Source organism: Grus americana, chromosome 5 (genome assembly GCF_028858705.1).
Source record: "Grus americana isolate bGruAme1 chromosome 5, bGruAme1.mat, whole genome shotgun sequence".
Taxonomy (NCBI): Eukaryota; Metazoa; Chordata; class Aves; order Gruiformes; family Gruidae; genus Grus; species Grus americana.
Genome location: NC_072856.1, coordinates 34,894,447 through 34,921,071, shown reverse-complemented (window position 1 = coordinate 34,921,071; position 26,625 = coordinate 34,894,447). Strand labels below are relative to the sequence as shown.

The following is a 26,625-nucleotide window of genomic DNA, read 5'->3' as shown; positions in this document are numbered from 1 at the left end:
TATGCATGTACTACTAGTTGATACTTTTATATGAACTCAGCCTTCAGTGAACAACAGAGCCCAAACTGCAAACAGCATCTCTGAAAATATTATTGCTCCAATACCAGCTAGATTTAAAAAGGTAACAGTGAGAGGAGTAATAAAATAAAAAAAAATTACTACCTTCAAATTTTACTTTCTTTTCCACGCACATTTCTGAAGCAAAGCTTTATGCGGATCTCTGTCCTAGTCTTTCAAACAGTTTGAGGCATACATGTTTCATTTTACAGACAACTCAGCTGCTGCAAGCACCTATGAGCAAACTCTTCAAACTTTAGGAAAACTATGTATTGTAAGTTATTTGTCCTTTTATCACAGTGAGTATGATTTTAAGCCTGGTTGCTTCTCTAGTAAGACAATATTGTTCTATCAAAAGAAATTCTTAACTGGGATAAACATGACAACTTTCTTCTCCATAAACTTTTCTTGTATGTTGATCGCCGCCATCATACTTAACCAATTCTTATCAGAGAGTGCTGGATAAAACTTGAACTATGAACATTTACCAGAAAACAGAAGTAAAAAGTACTTGTTTCAACATTTCTCCAACATGTTGAGTATTTATTCAGCTTTAATGTGTTAACTATAGCCTACTGCTATAATTGAAAAATGGAATATTTTTCTGATAAAAGAAACCCAATCAGGTATGAAAGAACTCATCAAGGTAATACAAAAATAATTACCTTCATGTTGTGTAAGACAATCAAGCTGACAGATATTATTGTTTCTTTAAACACCATCTCCGTTTCCTTTTATTTTCAGGTAGTTTTCCAGGTTTTCAAGCTGGTAACTGTACTTATTACACACAGTCTTACACTTCATATTCTTCATTCTACCATTTTCTTGTCTCTTCCAGGATTACATTCAACTTAATGTGTTCTTCCCGAAAAATATTAAGACAGAAGCATTTTTAAATATTTAATGAAGCTGGCACCAGAACAAAGAAACGTTTCAGAGAGAAATACAGTTCTGATGAGAAACATTTCCATGTAAAAGAGAACATTAGTCATGGAAAAGCATTCTGAATCCAGCTGGACTCATTGCACAAAAAGAAGAATCTGTATGCTCCTCTGTAATAGCTCAGCTATGGTACTGTAGGATAATGAAAGCCAGTTGTTAAAGATTCCAGAGTCAGAGTATAGTTCCTATATCCTGCCAAAGTATCTATCAGTGGCAGGAAGCAGCTCTCCCATTGAGCCAGTGGTGATTAAGTGTTTGCATTTTGAAAGCTATATCTAATGCAATTCTTGGAAGAAAAGAATGTGCAGCTTTGTGATATGCAACTCTAAGCTAATTTTGTTTTAATTACTTCTAAAATTCTAAATGAAAATCCAAGCAGATGATTTACACACTAACAATTTTTCCCAATGTTCCCCATCACAAATGCATTATACCCCACTCAACCACAACAGATGAAATCCACATCTCATGGAAATCAGAAAGAATTTCAGCCCTGAGTTTTAGAAGAAAGATTAATGTCACTGAAATCAGCCTCTTCTCCAAAGGAAAGGACATCCATGTTCCAAATTAGACTTGGGTCCCATAACAACTAGATTCATTCAAAATAAATTCTGTATGTTCAGAATTTTTTTTAGCCCTCTCCTGGCAGCTTAATTTAAAAAAATACTAACTTTGAAAAACCAAACTCCTAAGAAACAAATATTGCAGTGCATTCAAATTTGCATTATATATAATCTGCGTCAACATCTTTATCTAGCAATTAAGTTTGACCTCAATTATGGGAGAAGTAGTGATACAATCTAAATAAACTCTGCACAAAAGAAATCAATAGAAACTTATCTGAGACTTCAATGATACCAGATTATCACTATTGGTTTTGAATACTACAGAACCCCAGTCTCACATACAAATATTTTGTTTCTTACAGTGTTTACAGAATATGTGTGAGGGTTAATAAACAAGGTAATTCCTGCATATTTAATTCACTCTATTAGTAAGTTAAATGTGTCCCACTTCTAATTTGTTTTTTCAGAGGAAAAAGTTTATCAGCCTTCCAGTGCTGATAGCTAATTTACTTCCTCATTTAGTTACTGTGGTCAACTGAAGAAGCAATTGAAAATCTTGTCATTAAACACGTGAAATTAAACCCAAGGGCAGACAACCAGAACTCTTACTGCCTTTGTCTTGCATGCAGCATTCATACTATCATATCAAAAAACAAGATCGTCTTTTAGCAAAAGCATCATTCAATTAATTTCTTCAGACCCTTTCTCGGAAGGTATCAGTTGCTTTTGATCAGGTTCCAAGAGACATTCAGTACAAAGAACTCTGATATTGCTCTGTGACCCATTTATTTTCTGATATCAGAACTGATGCTTCAAGAATAGTTTAACTATTTTTTAAATTCATTAAAATTTCCAGTTTATTGGGGGATATTGATTATGATAAATAAGGCTGTTTTAAAAAGACAATGAGCAGCAATGAACTTAAAAAAACTACTTGCAAAAAAAAAAATCATTTTTCATGCCTTTTGACAGGAAGCTATCTAAACTCAAAATAGTCATTAATTTCTCAGCTACTGCTGCATGTTACTTCCTGTTTTTTTGAAAAAGCAACTGTTAAAGGAATTTAAGAACAAAAGGTGTTGAGAATGAACTCACATAACCCAATTCAGAACTTGACCTGTTGTTATTGCTTTATGTATGAATTGAAGAGTGAGTATTTACCTACCAAATTAAAACAACCATAACCAAGAACATCAGACTAAAGGCTAGACCTGGTACGAAGCTTCCACAGTAAGCAGTCAAGTTCCTGAAAGTTGAGACAACTATTTTCTCCTCTACTTACAATAAAAAAAAATTTAGCAGTTGAAATTCTATGTCAATATAAGCAAGGCCAGTCATGCCACTGTGTCAGATACAATCAGATTGCACCTACCACATCAGGCTTCATGAAGAACTTAACATTGACTTGCCTAAAGTCTGGATCACAATGCAGCTAAGGCAGCCATTAGACACCCTGTCCTCTACCAAATGCAGCAGCTCTGGACACACAGAGAAACAGGAATGAAGGCACCTAGAGGATTTTGGAGTCAACTGGGAAGACACCTGGAAATCAAGACACTTCCAGAATTAGCTAGCTGCAGAGTGGGATGGTTTGCTTTTGTTGCTTGTTTTGTTCTGGGGTTTTTTAAATTAGTTTTGGATTTACGCAATTAGTGTCCTTCTAAGTCCGGTTTTAAATAACTAAAGCCTCCTACTCACTTCAACTTCTGTTTATTCTGTTTAACTCTTTCTCTAAATTTATAAAACCACCTTTAAATAATTCCATGCTTTGGTAGCTTTCATTGAAATGACTCACATGTTTAAGTTTATCTGAACAAAGCAAAAAATGACAAATGGAATCCTGTTTTTCCTGGAACTACAATGTCTAAAAACCTTTTATATTCTGCAAAACAAAGTTGAAAAGTGGCTGCTTTTCACTAATGAAGGGTAATTTATGGAATTAATTCTCTTTCTGGTTCTTAAGTTTAATATTATTAAAAAAGATAATGCATTACTCTTCAATAAGCATACACATAAACTCAAGTTTCTATTCAAATACTTCCAAGCTTTTACCTGAATGAAAAGGAAGCAACAACAGCCACTTGGACAAATGTTCCCAAACAGCATTCATTATCTAGGCAGTCACACTAACTTCAAGCTGACGTCTTATAACAGTGGACACAAGATCCAGCAATCATTAGCAAGCTCAGGTCCATGAACCTGAAACGGCTGGATAACAACTGCATTTGCTTAAGTGACTACCCACTAGAGGGAGTCGCTCTTTCACACATTAAATCCCAGTTGGCAAACGATCGACATCAAAATGCTCCTCCTCTGGAACTGTCAGCAACAGAAAATACTACTATAGGTAGAACAAAACCTGAAGTAGAGAAAGAAGTCAATATAAAAAAATGACGTTAAAATGCTCTTTATAAAAAGAAAAAAAATCCCACAGTTATTTTAGCCATTCAAAGAGATGTTTCTCATACGCTGGTAACTGAAAACAGTTTTGCCAACATACACTCTTGCAGAGCCTCTGATACACCTGTTCTGGCTATAAACACTAAATTTTACAGAAATAAACAAGTTTTGTGAAATTAGTGCAAAATAGAAATTATGGTATTTTATGTTGTATTTTCCCCATTATATCAGCAGCAACATTACTGGCACATGGGAGAAATTGGGAGTCCTCTACGTACAAGATTCAAACAATCATTTCTCAAAGCTGAGACCCAAAGGCTCTTAATACTGCTGGCAAGGGAAAAAGACAAAGACCATTAAAAACAAGGGACATACAATTTCAATAGATTTTCTACAGTCTTTAACATTGCTTATCAGTAATTGCTTTATCTTTCAGATCATAAATGAAGAGGCACTTTTGGAATCCTGAGAGAAGAAGAAACCTAATTCTAATTCCCAAAGGTGAATTATCATGGGTAATGTGTTAGTATGCTGACAAAACTGCTGAGACCCTCACACAGTTAAAAATGTCTGAGTTACCAATTCCTGCATATGAAATTTCTTACTGAAAGCGTGGAATCAACAAATGTTAAAAACAAGACAGTTCTTGAATTATATACCACTCAGAATAGCAACATACTGTTTTTCCATACAATTTCTATAGCCACAGATTTCACTTCACTCTTTAACACATATACTTTGAGAACAAATAGAAGATAACTAAAGAAAAATGCAAAATGTACAACTACAGACACATGCTCTATTTTCATTTACATCAGATCTCAACATACACTTCAAACAAGAAATCTGCAACATAAGCTCTGTTCTGTAATATACCTGATAAATCTGGCTTGGAGGTTTTGAGCAACAGCTGGAAATCTCAGAAAAATCCCCATCAGACAGTAGTACTTGAAGCTTAGTATCTATCTCATTTAGGTGATGAAATTGAATCAGTTCAGGTGTGTACCCTTCTCCTGGTGCTAGCCAGCCAGATACATCCTCCTATTGAAAGATACAGAAAATATTTAATCCTCGTTCCCAAAGAAAACAGACTTTAAAGGCAGTTACACATCAAATAAACCGTACTTAAGAATAAAATGTAAGTTTTCATCCACCTCAGTATATAGCTGAAATCTGCCAATATTCATGTACCAAGCACACTCAAAAGCAGGTATCGACAGAACAATTAGAGGCATATATTTTTAAATATAACCAAACAGCAACTTAAATTTACTTAAAAAATATATATATTTCATTTTATTCTTAGAAAGCACGTGCATCTACATGCATTGTTAAAATGTAATAGCAAAAAAGGTGTTGTGTTAATCTAAACAGACTTCTGCTATTATTTCACTTATTTCTATAAAAGTCCAAAACCTGTGTCCTCACTGACTAGCCACTCAGAAGCCCTGGAATAAAATTGCTTAAAGGCAGATGCTTTGCCTCCATGCCAGCTGGCCAAAGAGCAGACAGCTCCCAAGTTCCCCATCCATTCTTCTGAAGGTTATACAACTCCCTCGATCAAGTTTTCTTTATGCTTCAGAGAAGCACTTTGGATAGCTAACCCCTTTTCCTTAATGATGCATGTCTCTATATAGCCTCTTAGCCCAGTTAGTCAAACCTTTAAAACAGTCTCATGCCATGCCGTGTCATGCATATTGCAGCTCCCTTCCATGGATGCAAACTCTTTCCTTGTTGTGGTTTCTGTATTTGTTCTATACAGCAGTCCCAGCACCCTTTTGAAGGAATAATTGCTTGTCACGGTCTAACTTGCATATAGATCTTGCTGCCCAGTTTTGCACAGTCAGCATCACTTTCTGATGCCACTGACATGAATACCAATTTTAGGAGTTCTGTGCTCCCTTGCAAGACAGTGCAGAGGATAGAGATGAAGAGGAAAGCATCTGGCAGATATAGATCCACCAGTCCTAGGACAGAAAGCACAACACGTGATAAGCTCACATTTTCAATGCTAATATTGAAGTGGAAAAGCACAGCTCTCGGAAACTGCACCAGAACTGTCCTCAACATCATCCTAAATCATTTCTGTTACACCTTGCACCTCAGCACTCCTTGTTTGCACACTTATTCTGGAGACACCATATTACAGCTTAAGTCCAAGGAACTGTACAGAGACCATATAGCAAACTTGAGACAGCAAGATATTTTTTGCTTTTATAAAAGACAAATGCAAGCCAACAGGCATAAAAATGAGGTGTTCTCAACTACACTGAACACATCTTGTCAAACTCCCCCAATTAACTTCCATCTCAAAGTCTGGCAGCAAATGAAGAGCTACATCTATTCTAGAACACACTCAATCACACCTGCACAGCAGCATGTTAGAAGTTCAAATAAAGTGGAACATAATACACTACTTTCTATTGTCCTCTGAATGAAGTGGAAGTGATAGACTCCTCTGCAAGTCAAAGAAGGAAATACAATCAGCAGCTAGGTCTAAAAGGACAACCACCTTCCATCCAATAAGGATTCAAAAAGAGAGAAAGCCTGATCAAAACCAGGCTTGAAATGAAAATACAGAGGTTGATGCTCACCTGGAGCCAAATCTCAAAATGAGGGTATATGTAATGTGACACTTGCAATGTATCACCAAAGAAGAAAAGAAGGCATCCCATAGGCAAGCAAAAGAACTGCTCTGAGGTGAGTAGCTGCCGCCCTTCTAGAGCCCTGGTATGTTATCACAGAAACACTGGGAGAGACAGAGTGCACAGAGTTCTTTTCCTGATGGTGATTTACATGACTTTTAGCTTTTAATAGCAGTAACGCCTGACTAACCATGCATGAATATGTGCTCCTAGTACAGACAGTTGCATATTACGAGTGAGCTTGGCCCACTTAACCCAAACAAGTGAGCTCATATTCACAGATGCAGGTTCTCCACAGCAACCTGGCATTCCTGTCTCACACTCCAGGAAGCAAGTCTGCACAGCCACCATTCACTGGGAACGACACTAGCAGATTACATCTCTGACCTGATTGCAAAGAAACACCACATAGGACCTTAGAAGGGTAGGGCAGGGATGTGGGGGAGGACATGGGTGTATAGCTGGTTTCCTTTCATTTTCCTGACAGAAGAGGGCCAGCACCTTGCCCTAAGATTTCAACATCTGTCTTGCAAGGGATTCATGTCCACCACTCCTTTACAGCTTCAGATTAGTCCTCTGGCTATTCAAGCAGCCACATCCACACAAAAGGAGGAAATATCAGCTTCCAATTACAATACCACTGCTATGAGGTCATCCCTGGTTCATCCTCACTACCCTAAAGCACACTGGTTACCAAAAGGAAAAAAGGATATCCCAAACACCTGCCACAAATTACCTCCATACTATTAAAAAAAAAAAAAAAAAAACCAACAAACTCATCTCTTTTGTGAAACTAAACCACTTCTTCTAATGCTTTCGCATACAAGTATGATGACACAACTAGTAAGCCTGACCGGAGATGACCCGACTCCAGAAAAGCCACTCAGAAATGTCTCTAGAAGCTTGCCAGCTTTGTGGAAGCATCTGTTCAGGTGAGACAGTGACCATCATAACATAAGTATCCGCTGTGGATACATTTGTGCCATGTTAACCACCCCTTAATCAGACACTGAAGAGCATAGTACAAACACACAGAAATGACTCTACAGGAGTCAGTTAAGCTGCAACTGGGCTCATTAGCTACAGCTCAGTGTCTATATCCCATGCTCTAAGTATCCAAATTACTCCAGTAGTCACTTTATTCCAGGGTTAAATGGACTCACACACTATTTTGTATTTTCAAGATGGCTTTGCCTGGAAAATAAGCTTCTGTCCTGTCAATGTTTCCTCTGTGTTAACTCAGAACAATACTTTTATAACAGCACAGTCAGTGCTTATTACTGTGGAACATCTGGAACAAATTATACCCCTGCAGCTTTGACAATTAGGTTAGCATGAATATGTACTTCCAAAATATTTTAAATACTCATAAAACACTTTTTTAAAAAAGTGAGAAGTGCCGTTTGGACATATTTAGTAGTACAAATCAAATGAAATTAGATAATCTACATTATACAGAGGAATTCATACATCCTAGCCAGCTCTGCCTTGATTGATAACCTCCAAAATATTATTTTAGCCAATGTGGTTGCACCAACTTTTTAAAAGTCAGAATGAAGTAAGATGAAAGTGGCCATCAGCTGGACAGTTACCTGGGCCAGCTTGAAGCAGTCTAGATTGTTCATTAGCTGATAATTTCCTCGTGATTGCCATTATAAAGCAGCCACAGGAAATGCCTCACCCATAATACAATTTAAATGTGGGAGAGGAAGAATCCATCTCCAGACTAGGCAGGTTTAAGTAACTAAGTATTATCCTTTCTTTTATTCTACTTTGGCGGTAGATTTAGGAGCTGTTTTTTTTAAAGAGATGCTCTAGTACAAACTAGACTAACTCACAAATTACCATTACCATTCTTGTCGATTGCATCAAGAACATACAGCAACACACGTCCTGTGTAGTGATCTATTTAATATCTGATATAAATACTAAAATCTCTATAGATACATGCCCATATGATAGTGACATGTGCCAAATACAAAATTTGGATAAATGCTATACTTTTCCATTGCCCTGATGCATTGAGAATTGGTGCAAAAAAAGGTACATGTTACTAGTCAGAATTTGCATTAGCTATTCTGCATAAATGCCTCTAAATTTTGTGAAGGACACCAGCTTAAAGAAAAAGAAAACCCAGTAACTATGTATTGTGAGCGAAGACTTTTGCAATCAGTAAAATAATCAATTCTTAATAAAAACCCACTATTCTTTAGGTCAGAAAGCTAGGATGTTTACTAACAGAAGGCTGTTTAAAACATCTTCAGATCTTCAAATGCTGATGTTTATCAAATGAAGGACAAGTCCTCAAATTGAAACATGTCCTTGATCAGGAAAGAATAGAAGAGACTGCATTGTTAATCAAACACCAACCTTTCCAACAAGAGGAGAAAACAAAAAAGCAAACAAAAACCCCACAATCCTCTCCCTACAGTTTTTTCCTACTCAAAGGCTGGATGAAGCACTGTTTCAGCTGAACATTTGATAACAATGCCAAACCTGTTGCAAGCATATCTAATAGAATACCTTGAATCTTTTTCTAAGTGCATAGACAAAAGATCAATTAAATAATGATCCAGTGAGCTATAACCTTGCTCTTCTAATATGCAACAAATTAAAAGTACAATAAAAATCAACTCTCCTAACCAGTAGATCAACATTAGACCACAGAACCTTCCACTGCAATTTTTTTAATGCCAAACTATGTCAGCTAAGTCAAACATCTCTGTGCAATGTCATTAACTGATGAGTATTTTACACAGATAGATAAGTCAATCTGCAAGCTCGGTGTTCACATCCAAACAAATTAAATAAGCTTTCTATGTAAAGCAAGGGAACAAATGTTAGGTCAGTAGGAAGACTAGTGCAATTTTACGGAAGTTGAAGTGTTTCATCTCATGAACACAAGCACTGAGTGTGGCTGATAGTTTTAAACACTTGCATACCAATGATCAACAAAGGTTATGTTTTCTGTGCTTCTTCTTCAGCATACTAACTGTGAAAGAACAGTTACTGTTAAAATACTGCACATTTATATAATCTCAGCCATTTGTCCATCAGGTTTTCCTGACTGATACGGACTCCTTCACTTATATTTGCCCCACAAAGCTCTGAAAATGCCAAAGCATAGTACATATTTACCAGTTTCCCTAGAGTAAAGAGGAAAGTTTTGGACCACAGACCAAATGAGTTTCAACCTGGAAATCATACTGAAGTTGGGTAAATTACAGATTTGTTTAATGTCACAAACCATGGGTAGGTTAGTTCTCTGTTTCCATAACCAGTTTGGATTCAGATGAAGAAAATTCTGAGCTCACCTTCTTACCCCATATCCTGAAACAGTAATCTATAAACTTATAAATTTAGACACATTTTAGAAAAGAGTAATGAAGAGCATCACCTCTTGGAAGTCTTCACCACCTTAGTAGAAAAATAACTCAAAGTAAAATACAGGAAGAAAGAATAAAAAAAAAAATCGTGTTTTCTGTTGTTTCTTTCTCTCACATCTAAGTTGTTATTTAACCTACTGAAAAATAATTAACTCCAGATTATCTTTAGCTGTATAAATTAAACAGAAACTGGACCTTGCACATATTTTGTTCATTCTACACAAAGTTCACATCATTCTTCTTAGGTACTGTGATTCAGTGTGTACTTACCAATGTTGTGAAAAAGTTCATAACGTTACTATAGACAATATAATGCACATTTTAATGTAAAACAAATTAGAAAGGTCACGTAATTTCCTTACGCAAAGTAAGCATTTTCCCAATATTTCTTATTTATTAAAATGCAGGTTTCTTGAAGCGTTATATCAAGTTAACATAGTTTGAGGATGTTCATTCTATGAAAACATACCTTTAACATGTTTAATACCTATATAGTTGAAAAGTATTGTAAGTTTCTAGTATGATTCATTTTTCAAACCAAATTTTATCTCCCCATCCCAGCAGCCTTATGATTACTTCAGTAAAACAACAGAGCCCCCGAGAACTCCTTCACCGTGACATTCCCGTCAAAACAGTAAGAAATAAAGGCCATTTCCTAGTAACTGGGAGATCAAAAGACTATTTGATGTCTTCACGTTATTGGGCATCATTTTGTCGCACAGACTCTCCTAGAAGCAGTGACTGGTAGGACAATCACACACTCTTTTTTACTCTCCATGAGGAAAGGTATTTCCATCTACTTCAGCTCTTGCTATCCACTGCAGTATACAGACTGCACACTCTTTAAAATTATTATTTTAAAGCATAAACATCTAATACTTAAGCAGACTTTGGCTCCTGTGTATACTTTGAAGACAGAGTGAGTTGGAAGCCACACAAAGATGGCATGTTATCTTTCTAAATGGACACATTACCTTCATCAATGTAATTATCCCAATTGCTGCATTCTGAAGTTCATGTCCTCAAAAAACTCTTGGAGTTTTTTAAAGTAGTTGCTGGCCCTTCCACCAGAGACTACAGCACTAGCCACTCAGATTGATAGGCCACTTCACATTTTATGCAGAGAAAATAAGCCATCATCTTCTCTAAGCATACTTCTAAGGCTCCTTCCACCCATGTCTAATTTTTCTTCTAAATTCTGCTGTTTTTCTGAGGTCAGGCATGTCCCAGTGTTGGTAAAATGAACAAAGAAGCCAATGAAAATTGATTCTTGGAGACAAAGCCAATTGGATTTGTCCAGCTTTTCTCTCATATCTCAGTAGGCGACTTCATGGTAGGACTAAAACCAAATCAAATTTAGATTTACCGTAAAAATAAGCCAAATACAACAGGACAGTACAAATTAAAGTTGCCATACCTCAAGACCTTGCAATTCAATTCCATCTTCTATATCTTTCAATAGTTCAATTAGTCTTTTCCTTTCTCGCTCAAGCATAACAATCTGGTTTCCTGAATCCTTTGCTAGCTGAAATATTTACAAAAAGAAAAAAATAAGCAAACTTTAGAACTCCATTAGCTCAAACAGCACCAAAACAAAGTTTTAAAACTCTGTGAATTTAACATCCAAATCTTGCTTATTGCCATAATATAAATTATCATTCTGACAGAAAAATCTAGCAGTCTACATATAATAAATTGATAATCTTATAACAGTCTTTGACATAGCAGGCGGTGAATATTTTTCATTGGATGAAAAATTATTATAGCTCTAGGTCTTCAAAGGAAAAAAAGCATGAAAATCAAAGCATCTATTTTCTGACAGAAGGAAGACTTCTGTAAATAAGGGTCCCATGCAGGCTATACATGAACAACCTGCATACCTATTCCTTATCTATGCATAAGAACATCTTCCTTTAACTTAACAGTAAACACATTTAAAGAAAGTCGTAGGGAATATTTGCCCTCAAAACAAGTCATGTCCAGGCACAAACAGAACAATTCAGTTTCCGGTACTCTTTAGCAAATATATAGAAGCAGTATTATCCCTGCCAATATGAGCATCCAAGATGAGAACTGCCTTATACAGCACTCTGCCATAAACAACAGTTTTTAACTGCAAGATTTTTTTCATTTATGGCTAATTAGCTTTTAATGTTCCTGATAAAAAACCCAACTGTCTCCAGAAGTACTTCCATACTATTTTTTAGTTAACATTTAACAAAACGTTAATGATTTTAAGGTTTAATGCTTACCTCAATGTTCTTCTTAATGAAATCCTGTTTGGTTTTACTCTTGCTATGCGTTTTTTCTGCATGATTAAGAAATTCATTTGTTTCTAATTCACTTGGATAATCTGAAGTTTGAGGAAGAAAAGTTGCTAAGTTATGATCATTCCTTTTCTGATTCAATCAGAGCTGTAATAACAGCAATCCCATTTAAATCTTTAACAAACATATAAAGTGGATAGACAAACTTTTTATACACTGTTTTCATTATTTATATAAACTATATTGCTCTATTTAAAACATAACTATTGTCAAACTCTATTCTCATTTTTAAGCTTTTATTATATGAGATCATTCAATGTTGCGAAGGCTAAAATACTTTCGGATTTCTGACCTCAAAAATGTTAAACATGGCAGCTTTAAAAGCCACGGCATTCCTTCGAACCCTATCATTGTTTCAGTTTTATCATCAGTACAAAACCAGACAATATTTTTTTTGAAAACCACAGAACTATTTGGAGACATATCAAGTACATTTTTTAAAATAAAACAGCTGAAGAACAGATGATATAGTTGATATTATTATAACACAGCTTATAAAACAAATTTTGTTTAAAAATAAAACTCGTCATAGAGCTGTAAAGCTATTAAACAGCCACATGATATTCTGACAACATCACACGTATTTTTCTTCAACAATGGGTTTCTATCAATCATACAAAAATGGTCACATATTCTGTTTTTCAGAGACTTTTACCAGTTTTAAAACAGCAATTCCTTCACAAACAGCAAATATTTATCACATTAAATAACAAATCTAAGTAAATACAACCAACTTCTAAGTCTCAAAAACTAGTTCAGAAGTAGGCATGGTACTTCTTGCTTCTCTGAAAAGTAGAGATTTGAAAATGGGTGAGCTATTCACCTACACAAACCAATTTAACGTGTTAGATATTAGAAGATAGGCTATGAAAATTTACATGAAAGTAACTCTTTTTCAGAGTGAGTAGATCGAAAGCAAATTCCCAAAGATATGAAATAAATTCCATGCATCTTTTTACACACTATGGACAAAAAACTGTTTAATGTTCTCACCAGTCAGACTTACTCTCAAATTGCAAGTAAATCTTAAAGGACTGAGGTGTTGGATCTGATCAAGAAAACCCTGTCACAGTTCAAATGCACAACTGTTTACTGAAAGCATCTCAAACTATCTTTAACATTACCAGGTAACATCTTGAATCTATCAAGGAACTGGATCATATAAGAATTTACCAATCAATATAAACATGACAAGTTGTATCCTGAAATGAGCAAAACACACCAAACACCGACATAACATGCAACATATGTGTGGTGCAGTTGACACGCTGGAGGGAAGGGATGCCATCCAGAGGGACCTTGACAGGCTGGAGAGGTGGGCCCATGCAAACCACATGAAGTTCAACAAGGCCAAGTGCAAGGTCCTGCACGTGGGCCAGCGCAATCCCAAGCACAACTATAGGCTGGGTGGGGAATGGATTGAGAGCAGCCCTGAGGAGAAGGACTCGGGGGTGTTGGTTGATGAAAAGCCCAACATGAGCCAGCAGTGTGCGCTTGCAGCCCAGAAAGCCAACCATGTCCTGGGCTGCATCAAAAGAAGCATGACGAGCAGGTCGAGGGAGGTGATTCTGCCCCTCTACTCCACTCTCATGAGACCCCACCACTGCATCCAGCTCTGGGGGCCCCAACATGAGAAGGACATGGATCTGTCAGAGCAGGTCCAGAGGAGGGCCATGAAGCTGATCAGAGGGATGGAGCACCTCTCCTATGAGGACAGGCTGAGAGAGTTGGGGCTGTTCAGCCTGGAGAAGAGAAGGCTCCAGGGAGACCTTATAGCAGCCTTCCAGTACCTGAAGGGGCCTACAGGAAAGATGGTGAGGGACTGTTTCTCAGGGAGTGTAGTGATAGAACAAGGGGTAATGAGTTTAAGCTGAAGGAGGGTCGATTTAGATGAGATGTTAGAAAGAAATTCTTTACTGTGAGGGTGGTGAGGCACTGGAACAGGTTGCCCAGAGAGGTTGTGGATACCCCATCCCTGGAAGTGTTCAAGGCCAGGCTGGACGGGGCTTTGGGCAACGTGGTCTAGTGGAGGGTGTCCCTGCCCATGGCAGGGGGGTTAGGACTAGATGATCTTTGAGGTCCCTACCAACCCAAACCATTCTATGATTCTATATATGAAACATTACTTTCAAGCTACATGTTTCTCTAACTGTAAAATAAGCATTTTTGAGAGGGAGCTATCATACGGAACATCTCAGAACATTCAAGTAAAGAAGGGACAGACATGGATCACAGAGAAAGAATACACTGAAGATTGCCATGGGTAAGTAAAAGAGAGACTGCAAATTTTGCATATGAGTTTTGGTAGATTTGGTACAAAGATTTGGTACAAGTCTTGATGAAATTGCTAAAGTAATATTATAAAACTAATGCATACATTCTTCACAAGTTAAGCTCCTCTTGTTCAGGGTCTGCCTTTATGACAACTGTTACACAGAAATCCAAAAGCAACCAAAACAATAAGTCTTAACTATTCAAAATCATATCAAAAGCCTCCAGTAGAAATAGTAAGTCATTTAAGTAATTTATTGCTCATAAGTTGTAAGTGATCTGTATGTCATGCGTTCTCAAACTAGGAGAATGTAGAACATCTCAAAACAGTGCAAGCAACAGCAACTTCCAACCATGCCTGTACTGGGAGCTTGAGAAGCCACTGCTGTCCTGAATACTGGTAATGAAACCTGCCATCGCTATTCAAGGACACTCCAGCACAACTTGGAAATTGTGAAGGTGGAAGCTGACGGTCAAGCTTAATTTTAACGGAGGAATGAAGACTCGTGGTAGGAAGACAGAGAAATCAAAAGCACAGCACTGCTCCAACACAGTGTGAAGAAACGTTTAATAACACAAAGTTAACGTCACATACTGGTGGGCTAAGACAAGTGATAAAATAAGGGAGCTGAAGTCCAGATTTAAAAATTAAAACATGCTGTCACATTCTAAAAAGGGAAGAGATTCTGCTGCCATCAGTGGTTCAGCCCTGAGGAACACACATTTATTATGTCCTTGTCATCTTAGCCAGTCACCAGAAAGATAGATTCCCTCTGTTTACACAGAATGGTAGATGACAAAGAAATGAACAATTGCAGCTGAATAGCAATGGCAGCTGAAGCTATTATTCTTATGTCACAACACATGTGAGAAGTTACTCAACCATACAAATTTGAATTGCAAATAGGGAAAGAACAGAGGCAGAAAAGCACAATTCCATTTATTTTGAAGTGTTGGACACACTACACTACTACCAGCATTTGAAAGCTCTAGACAGTGCATGTAAACAAGTAATGTGGAAAAGAATCAGCACAGAAGTTTGATTTTTGCCAGAAAGTACTTAATCCATAAAAGCAATGTAGCCTTTACAATAAACAGCATAACAAAATATGAGTTGTCTCAAGATTTAGCTTTATCACAAGATCCATACAATTTCTCCTGAAAACAAAAAAATTACAGAACAGTTGAAACTGTATACAGCACTATTCATCATTTTAAATGGTTTCTTGAAGATAAGCCTATTACTGAAATTTACAGTACTTTAGAATAACAACAAAGTTTTTAAAGAATTCCCATAAAAAACCAATGATACATTTTACAATGAATCAGTTACATACCTCGTCATTTTGTAATGAAATAAAATGTTTTATAAACCCAAGAGTAAAAGATTTTCTTAGTATGTTGAGTAAAATGTTTTAGATAAGTCACAAACAAAATTATTCTCTTTTATCATTTGTAAAAGCATAAGAAGCGTTGCCATGCCACTAAGCAACCTTGCTTTTTCTGATTTCATTGCCCTAGCCACAAAGGCCAAGTCTTCATTACCCACCCATTGTACATGTTGTTTTGCCATATCTAGAAATACAAACTATACAATTAATAAAGCTTACCCTGATTATGTTGGGGTTTATCGCAATCATAATCTTCTGGATTAATTTGTGTGTGAAATATTGAAGTACATATTTCATCTTCTTTAGCATGGGAGGGATCTGCAAGGAATTTTTTCAGTAAAATTTCATTGAAATGTATTTAAAGAAGACCTAGTTTCATGTGCATCCTACCATAAGATCTCACACATGAAAATTAAAGAAATTTACTTGGATAAATTATATAGCCACCATATTTCTCAAGAAATAAAGAAGGAGAGAAAGTGTAATGTGTGTCTTGTGAATAATTATGCTGTTTCATATGGCTGTGTTTTTAATAACTACTGCCCACACAGGACAAATAATTACATTCTAGAAGATACAGCCCAAGGCCCTGAAGTTCAAAAGCCACTGCAGACACCATGTGGCAAGTCATCTAGAACTTTGAATGAGAATAAAGTATCCAGGCTTTCACAGCTGGTGTCTCCTGTGCATGAATTATTAGACTTCCAAGTGGCTTAGGTCAAGGGTATAGTCTAGAAAAAAGTGTTCAAACATCCTAGCATGCAAGAGTTGTTTCAGTTACTCAAAGAAAAAAATTCAGTCATGGTATTGACATACTGGAAGTGTAAGTTAGAGCATTAACTTGCAGGCTATACACTTGGCACTTACAGAAAAGGACTCATATTGCAAAAAAACTATATGTATCACATATGAAAAATGTGTTTTTCACAATGAAAAAAACAATCAACATCCCGTAATAATGAAGTTTAATGGACTCAACTGAAATTACGATATTGTTACACACAGCACAGGGGAATTAATTCAAGCCCATTTAATTAACTCCTGATTTACATTTCTGCCATGTGTGTGTCAGAGGGTTTTTTGTGCCTGAGAGGCTGGGACACATAAGTTATTCATGCACCCAGAATTTGTGTGTGATTTCACAGCCACATTAAAAACTATAATTAAATAGCTCCCCTATATAATTTATATAATAAAGCTTTTTATCAAATTCAAGCTCTGAAAAGCAAAACATGTGAATTGCATTCTATTTACAGTATCAACTAGAGCAGCTGTCAGGGCACTTGTTTAACTAAGACAGACCTGAAAAGTAAGGCACTAGCATGTCACAGAAAATTCAAGATAAAGATCAAGCTGGAGGAAAAATATAAATCTAAACTATGCACAGTTTGGCCAGTACGGTACACCAGAACCCATACGATGCACATGATCTCTACAACAAGAAGTTACCTTTGAAATAAAAGGGGAATTGAAGCATGGAGCGCATTAAAAACCACATAGTTTTGCTTGCCTACTGTTTTTTTACCATATACTGACATCTACTGGACACTTCATAAATATTACCATAGCAAACACTTCTTGCCTTGATAACCCAAATTTTAGCATAGAAATAAAAGCAGGTTACCTTGTAATAATAAGTTTTGTTGAAATATTTTAACCACACATGCTACCATTATTATGCACATCCTTCCAACATTCAAGCTGAGATTTTTGCTCAGCAATTACCATTCAGATCTCAAATCCTTGTTCTCTCCCCAACAAGAAAATAGACAGGATGCACCACAATTCTATTTCCTTTCAACCATGAGACCCTTTCAACCAAAGCATGCAGATGAAGGACAGGATGCAAAATGTGCATACGATTGACACATCTCTGAGAACTTCAGCACCAAGACAGACTATTCAAACAGCACATTTTTTTAAAACCACTCTGAAGCAGTTTTGACATGGTATTTTCTTGACAAATTCAGTCTGGTTTTGTTCCCCCTGCCAATAAAGACACTGTGAGCAGAACACCCACAGTTTGTTCCAGCGTCTACCCCAGTAAGAGTCTAGCCACAGAAAGAAAAAGGACATTTTAAAATACCCAATATTTTCTTTTTCCAGGTCCCTGTGAGCATGTACATCTTCTGTGCATTCTTGACCGTGCTTCAGCCACTTGCTTTAGGACACCAACAGAATTGTGTCCTTCTGACTCAGTAGAGAAAACATTTCTAAACAGTTTTTTAATGTTTCTTTCCGTATTCTACCTATAGTTTTACATTATTGGTATTCACTGTAATTTGGATCATACTTAGTCTTTTTGTTATGTATCACATTCCACATTTCTCTGTATCATTAGCTATTTGTTTACCTTTCCTGCTAAAGAACTCAATCCTTCAGTAGTCATTTGTTTACTTTTAATGCAGCTATGGAATTCGGTAATTTAAATGTTACTCAACATGGAAGTGATTTTTACTAAAAGACTAAAATGCAAACATTTATTCTTATTGGTGCATTCATTTCCACTTTGCATATTTTGGCTTCAATGTCATATCATGATTAAACTCAGAATTTATCTTTTCAGACTTCCTGGTCTTTTCTTCCTGAGAATGTCTGCTAGCTTGTCTTTTACGTAGTTTCATTTTATAAAATTGCCATCTAGCCTAAATTTTCTTCCCAAGAATTCTCAGGGAAAAAAACAATTAAAAAACCTAAGTTAATGTTTCATATTCATGCCTTTTCCTTAGAATCACACTCTACATTATTTGATGATCCCTTTTACTCAAATTGTCTCTCACATTCAGAATCTTAAATTCTTTTAGAAGTGACTTAAATGTAACATAATCAGTATTAAATTTAATGTAAATGACCCATACTCCCTTTTGGACCATGATCCAAGACCTGGGCTGTGCATGCATCTTCTTGTAATGTTTTCCAACATATAACTCAGTATTTTGTATCACAATTTTGTCCCATTCTTTTGGTTCTTCTGTTAACAATTCCTAAAAAGTCTCAGGATTTCCCTCCCTCTGGACCATATTATGAAATCCTTACCATGGCATTGCCATTGCTTCCTTCTCACTCTCTCTCCCACTCTCATGTGCAAATTTTCTCCAAGATATGTGTGGCAGGGCCCACGTCACTAGAGCTTCTAAGTAACATTTTTGGGCCTAATATTTTTTCACTGCCTGCCCTTCCTGCACAAGTTACCCAGCCTGGCAAACTCTCTTACTAAGACCACCAGTAACCACATAACAGTAACCTCACCATTTTGTTTGTTTACCAAAACAATTTTGAATTCCTTGCTTATTGCCCAGATGTTCCAAAATGGTAAAGACTTCAAAGTTTTTCAGCAGGTTTCCACTCTTTGTTTTCCCTATACCTGTTATCATTAATTTACCAGTGTTATCAGTCATGCATCCTTTGTGAAGCCATCTGTGTTTGCTATCAAATTGAAAGATGTAAGTTTAACTTATCCTGGATTTCTACCATTCTAGAATAGCCAGTTCTACAAAATAAATGCAGTTTCTATAAACAAAATTAAAGTACAACTTCTACATTTCTGATAATGCAAAAATTGTTTCAGTTAATTTTTCAAATATTCCCTCCATGTACTTTTTCATGCAAATATTATTTTATTGTAAAGGTTTGAAAGCTTTATTTTTCTAGTATCCAACAAAAATATGATTATTAATCAAAATAGAGAAGAATTATATCAGGGTATTTACTTCTCTTTCTTACTTACCAACTGTATCTTGCCATGATGAGATCAAAGCTAAGAAAAGTTTTGTGTTTTCTGTCTCCTCATGGCTTCCAGCAGTTCTGATAGACTATTGAAAAGAAATAAAGCATATATATACAGATGTACGCACATATTTACTTTAAAGTAAATACTTTAAAGCAAAATAAATTGTCTGCTTATCAGGTCTAATGAACTTCAGACCCTATTAAAAATTCCTTGTTCAGTGGCAACATTTACTTACCGCTTTACTTCCTTCTTGAGGCTATCTGAACATCTCCTAAAGTTATAGTAAAGGTATGGTAGAACTTTGAAGCCTCTGTTATATATTGTCTCTTACACAGAGACACGTTTCACAAGACAAAAAAGTTCTGTAACGTGTATACGTCTCTGAATCCAAATCCATTGAAATTATGAGATGCACTCAAACAAACTGCAATCATGTCTTTTTAGCAACTGACATTTGTATTGATGGAAATTATACAATACCTAAACTCAGAGGAAATACCAGCTCTCATGTTTCAAGGCTTAAAGTTTAACTGCTAGAGACCAATGCTGTAGCATTCTTATGCCTTCTTAAGGAGGCATCTCTAATTTCTTCAATAGACAGTACTGAAATAGATGGGCCTGAAAACAGTCACACTAGAGCAGAATAAATGCTTTTAGGTCTGGATTCACAGACGTTACCTCTTGCCACACCTTATCATACCGGCAAGTAGCAAGCTCAAGCATAAGACTAAGCTAGTCTAGACAGCTGTATATTTGGCTATTGGTGATACAATTTTTAAGGACCACAGCCTTCTTTCAAAGCCTGCCTAGCCAATACATATTAAAACCTATTGAAAGATCCATTTCTTCATTTTAATCAGCCAACTGTGAGTTATTTAATAAAACAATGCATCTGTGAAACATGATAAATTGTGTGAGACAGTATTCTAAGATATACTATTTACAAAATAAGCAGAACACTTCTAACCTGAAGTTCATCCCAGAGCTTTGCCCTCATTTCTTCACCTTGTTTTTTAATTGCTCTCTCCTTAAAATGTTTTTTTGCCAGTATTGTGTCAAGTTTATTCATTTTCTTTATAGCTGCTTGAATCTGAGGATCTACATCTGGTTCTTCAGAATATTCCAAGTTGGAAGAGTTTGCTGTAGAATATATTTAACAATGTTAGCTTGCAGCATTTCAACTTATAAAAAAACAAGTAATTTGTTAACAACCATAGACAAGAGTACAAGTATTCTCAAGCATATATATCGTGTTCATTTCTGTTTGTAGCAGGGAAAAATTACAAAGACTTTGTAACAGAATGCTGAATCAAACTCTGAGCTGCAGCAGTTGGATATGGGGGTGTGGGAAAGGAACAGCCCCCTCCCCCCGCCCCGTTTTGGGCAAGTGATTTGATTCGAATTTATAATGGAAGAGAGACAACATATCCACAGTATCAGCAAAAATCACAGACAAAATAAGCTTAAAAATAAAAAATAATTTCTTCAGCTTGACTAGTAGAATACATGTTGAAATGTCACTCATTAAAAGGAATAATTCTAGGGTTAAGATAGACTCTGTAATATCTCTACTTTTAAACATTATAGAAGTTTCAGTCTTGACATATCTCAGCCAAACCAGATTCTGATGCTAGTTGTAGAAAAATGTTGTTCTGAAAAACAGAAATGGTAAAACACTATGGAAACTATTATTATTTCATTAAAATAGATTTCTCTTTTTTTTCCTAAACATGCAGATTACAATTGCTGATCACTTTTCACTTTTCCCCTTCCTATAGCATCCTCATGCTTTGCCCTCTTTTCTGGTCAAACTTTGCTTCCACAGGAATTGTAGAGGAAACACTTGTAGCACTGTCCCTATCCAATGGACTTCCAAGTTTTGGAGTCCTGCAATACTTTTTCATTTTCTAATCTTTTGAGGTCAAATGCTTTACACACGCATTGATCCCAAGCATTTACTGTGATGCATTGTTCCCAAGCATTTATGGTGATGCCTTGTTCTGCTTTATGCCATAAAAAGCGATGAATGATACAACAAGTGGAGAGCTATAAAAATCTAAGTGAACTCCAGGGAAGCCCCAAGGACAGAAGATAAAAAAAGAGCACTTATTTCAGCTGGCCTGGATCCAGCAGATGGATTTGAACCTAAAACTACCGAGTGAAGCTTTGAAGTTGAGTTCTGTCCAGTTTCTGTTCTGAAGAAATGAGTATTACGTTAGATGACCAGCACTGCTGCACTAGATAGTATCACCACTGGATTCTGCCTTATTAGATTGACTGAATCTATGTAAAACTCAAATACTGTCATATCATTAATCCCTTAATAAAATACTCTTTAACTAAAGAATTCAACACCTCTTGAATATCACAATGCATATACAATTTCAATTTGTAATACTTCTTTATAACTATATAATATACATGCAAACAGACTATGGTCCCAAACTGTCCTAGAAGCATTAACAAGGAAAAAAAAAAAAAAAAAAAAAAGGTTTTATTGCACTCTTCACTTTATACACCTGAAAAGTAATACCTGCTTTTGCATTACTTAGTTTTTCTTGGGAAAGTTCACAGAATTTCAAAGTCTGTGTTTCAGTGTTATCATCTCCAGAATCTGAATTAGAGATGCATCCTGAAAAACACAGGAAAAAGCCTTTCATAATAAAATAGATGTGAAATAAATTTTAAAGATACTGTTTGAAATGTTAACAATTTAGAGACCAAAATACACTTTTTGTCAGTTAGGGATCACCACAGAGCCTCTGCAGTGGATTACTGTTTAAAAAATGGTACGTACTAGTACACCAGGACTCATGTTAAACACAGGAGCAGGAATCCAGGGATTTCTTTTGACCTCAATTCTGTCATGAAATCTTATCTAAACTTGAAGAAGGTATACAAACTTTCTGCTTCACATACTGGCCTTTGCTTCTCTACTTTTAAATAGTCAGAAGCTCTAGAAAGTTAATTTATTACAATTTATAGAATGCCAAAAGAATGCTGTCTGAAGCACTTCTACAAGTGCTTTCATTAAAACAAAACATTGCATATTTATATTTAAAGTATGTTATTAGTATTAGCATTATTCAGATGTTAAATACTATAACTTACAATTACAACTTCCAACTTTTGGACTGGAGGACCATTATTAGGATACAAAGTTTCTAACAAATTATCCCAATCGCTGTGAAAATTTTAATAAAAACACCTTACTGAAAACACTTTCCAATATGGTTCCATGAAACACATGCAGATGGTTTCTCCTGATCTTTTAGGCTATCACCAAGGTGCAGGTCACAGCTTAGATGCCACCAGACATACACGGTAGTGATAATGGCAGTAATAACACATTTCTTTCATAATGGATTCAAAATAATGAAGAGAAGTGAAGGTATGAATATTGACATCTTCTCTTCTAGAGTTTTGCCTATTTGCATCTTCTTTTCCCTCCACCAATAGAATTTTACCCAAACTAGACAAACATGATATTTGGTCTAGCCACAACACAAGTGTTAGTCATTCCCACACCTGACAACTTGTTGGGATTCAGTATACATTTCTGAAGAAAGAAGGTCGTACTCTCCACTGTAGTTTGCTGATCGGTTCTTACTTCCTTGACATCAGACTTCTCTCTGTCATCACCTTTGTTTTCTTCTGGATAGCAGTCTTCTAGACTGCCCCTTTGATAACTACCAGCCAAACTGACAGGTGAATCAACCTATGAAATGCAAATTAATTACTACCATAAAAATAGAAATCTTTGGGGGGAAGAAAAAGATAATCACAATAATCACATACTATCACAAAGGCTAACAACAATTCGATACAAGACTGCAAAGTACTTCTTAAATAAAAGAACCATTTCCAGATGTGATACAGAGTTCTGTTTCTTGGATATCACATTGATTCTCAAACTCATCATTCCACAGGCTGCCAGATTTGGGATTGCCAGGCTAGGAAATGATTCCAAAGGTTTATGCCATTTCTGCTGCAGTAGAGGTACAGCAAATCAATTCAAAGTCTGTGTGTACAACAGCCTCATCCATTTCCTGACACTGTGGATGCTCTGCACCAGGTAGCATCCCAATCTCTTGCTCATACTATAGAGTTTTTTATAGTTTTTGAAGGGCTTGTGCTTAATCCATCAATCTCAAGAAAGTGCATTTTCATGTAGTAGCCTATGATGTTTAGGTCAGAACCTGGATTCAGAGTTATCAGATGTTAACCTTAATACTCGACTGTGAACCTATAAAAAATATATTTTAATGCTGTGAAGCATCTAGGTATGATACCATTCTACAAACAGGTGAACAGAGGTACAATACAATTGGACTAATCTGAGTAAATCAATGTAAATCTCTAATTCCCAAGTCCTAATTCCCACATCCCACAATGATATTGCATATCCCATTCCCAAAATTAAGTTAATCCCCGATATTAATTTTCCTCAGAGGATGGATGAACACCTACTTCCAATGGACTTTGTTGAATCCCTGGAGTTGACATATTTCTTGGAATACTATGATTATGTTTTTTTTAAAACTTGATTCACACATATCCTGAGAAAGCCTTGTAGTCAAAAAATTCAACTTGTGAGGATTGCTCAAATGCTTTCTTTTAATAAGCAAAATAATTTTTATTCCAACTTAAATTTAAAAGCACAAATGAGATGGAAGTGAAATTATGCACACACTGGCTCATGCATCAACAGCCTATAGCTGTATATCTACACGTTATTTCGAGAATTTCAAATGTTTTTCCTTAAAATATAATTTATTTAATAATCTGATTAAATATAAAGAGGAAGACAACCAAGTTTTCCAGGTTGTAGTGCCGAATAGTCCTTTCTGTGGCAAATAAAAGAGTAACACATCTTCAGAAAAATGAAATTAAACATCAATCCATGCGTGCATAAGGAGCAGCCCACATTCATGAACTTTCGCATAACCCCTCAGTACACCTGCAAAGCCCAGAACTCTATATGAAGCTAAAAAAGTAGAATCTTATCTCTTTGGCACTCTACTATGAAGAATCAGGCACAGAGTTTCTAACGCGCTGAAAGCGAAAAGAATTACCTTTGGCAAACATGGCTCAGGTGTTAATAACTCCAGAGATGTATTTAAATACCTACAGTTAGGATAAGATCTTGAGCTAGATGTAGGCCTTGAAATTTTATCCGAGCTCCCCCTTGTAATATCCATTGTGACCTAAAATTGGAAAAAAAACCCAAAATAACCTTCCAAAATATCAGTTTCATAATAAAACAACACAAGCCCAGTAATATTTCAGATGTAGATTAAACAAGTTTCAAATCCTTTCTAGCAATTCAATGTTGAGAGATCTTTCCGGTACAGACTAGCTTGCCACTCAAGTATACACTTTTTAAGATGTGTACAAATTTATATGTGTATCAACAAGCCAACCAAAGTATTCAAATGTGCTTACTGTCAAAGAAACTTCAAATGGTTTAAAGCTTAAAAGTAATCTCACAACACCGGAAATGTCGTGGCTCTTTTTAAAAAAAAAAAAAAAAAAATTGGGACTAGCAAAGTTAGCATCAACAAAAGAATGAGGGTATTTTATAGACATCTTGAACATATCAAATAAAGCAGCCAAAAGTTTTTTTATATCCAGTAGTTCTAAATGGGGGGAGTTCCCAAATCTAAACGGTTACATTCCCAGTCCCAATTCCATTTTGAGTTTAGATAACAGAAATGCATGGGGCCCTGCAAAAACTGTGTGAATTCACAGTGATATGTGACTATGTGACGTGCACCGGTAACTTTCAGAAGGCCTAAGTGAATACAACTTTTATTTCAGTACAAGAAACAGGACAAACTGAGTCACGTGTACAGGTCCGTAACATCATGACACGGGATAAAGAAGCGGGCAGGGATAAGAGACACGTATGCTCATTCATTCACTCATTCCAACTCAGGAATCTCGGGCTCGCTCGCTGAAGAGGCCCCTGCACACCGTTTACACTTGCCACCGGGGGCGATGCAGTGACAGCAGCGGGGGAGGATGCTCTGAGACGGGCTCCGAGACGGGCTCCGAGACGGGCTCCGAAGCGCCGCCGCCCCGCGCCCGCTCCCACAACCGCCCGCACCGGCCGGCCTGGAGACCCGCAGCCCCTGGGACGAGGCCTGGCGTTCCCTAGGGCTCTGCCAACGGCGGCTGTCCCACAGCACCTGAGGAGCTTTTAAAAGCTGCTTTCATTTTCCCGGGGGCGGGTGGAAAAGCAAGCGCAAAAGACCCGAAATAACTTAAACGAAGAAGCCAAAGACAAGAAACGGCTGAGACCCAAAGGATTCCGGAACAAAACCCCAAACACACAAACAAAAAACAATCTCACGGGAGGTTTCAGCAAACAGAAAGCCCTTTCCCGTGCTCGCAAGTGGAGCCCCGGGCGCTGCTCTGACGGGACTGCTGCCCAGCAGAGCTGCAGGTCCGACCGCCCCACCTGAGAGAGAGAGGGCGGGCGGAGCCCTCCCCGCCCGGGAGCCCGGCAGAGCCCGGCAGAGCCGCGGCCGCCCCGTCCTTACCGCGGAAGGGCGGCAGACGGGGACGAGCTGAGGCAGTACAGCCGCCGCCGTTCCCATGACGACCAACTCACAGACCTCTCGCGAGAATTGCAGGATTCCGCCTGAAATTGGGGCGGCACCATAGTCGGGAAGGGGGTGACAGTGAAGGAATTGTTCTTAGCTTTTTTTCAGGGATGCAAATATAATCGAGCTCTCACTTGCTCACGAAGTCTGAATCACCAGATAACTCAACTGAAGTCTGTATTCTCCGTTCTGATAGAGAGAAACGCTGTATGGATAGTGTCCTTCCCCACCTTTCCCCCCGCAGAGAGTTGGACTGTTCCAGGCCCGTTGCCGGGGTGGCGGGATCGCGGCGCTGCTGCTGG

At 37.0% G+C, this 26,625-nt stretch overlaps 1 protein-coding gene across 5 annotated transcripts in view; it reads right to left on the bottom strand.

Moving 5' to 3' along the window:
• FSIP1 (fibrous sheath interacting protein 1) overlaps window positions 1-24,952 on the bottom strand; it is an 84,693-nt gene extending 59,741 nt beyond the window's left edge. For 4 of the 5 annotated variants that reach the window (XR_008577283.1, XR_008577284.1, XM_054826745.1 and 1 more), the window contains exons 1-9: window positions 24,791-24,952; window positions 23,244-23,433; window positions 22,249-22,347; window positions 20,683-20,855; window positions 19,713-19,797; window positions 16,205-16,303; window positions 12,249-12,349; window positions 11,414-11,521; window positions 4,842-5,006 (exon numbers count right to left, since the gene is read on the bottom strand). Coding sequence is in view for 3 of the 5 variants with exons in the window: in XM_054826745.1 (XP_054682720.1) it covers window positions 4,842-5,006; window positions 11,414-11,521; window positions 12,249-12,349; window positions 16,205-16,303; window positions 19,713-19,797; window positions 20,683-20,855; window positions 22,249-22,347; window positions 23,244-23,433; window positions 24,791-24,916 (1,146 nt within the window). In the remaining 2 variants the exon portion in view is untranslated. The remainder of the gene's footprint in view (window positions 1-4,841; window positions 5,007-11,413; window positions 11,522-12,248; window positions 12,350-16,204; window positions 16,304-19,712; window positions 19,798-20,682; window positions 20,856-22,248; window positions 22,348-23,243; window positions 23,434-24,790) is intronic. The other variant, XM_054826746.1, reaches the window with a different exon arrangement.
• Window positions 24,953-26,625: the final 1,673 nt, after the last annotated feature.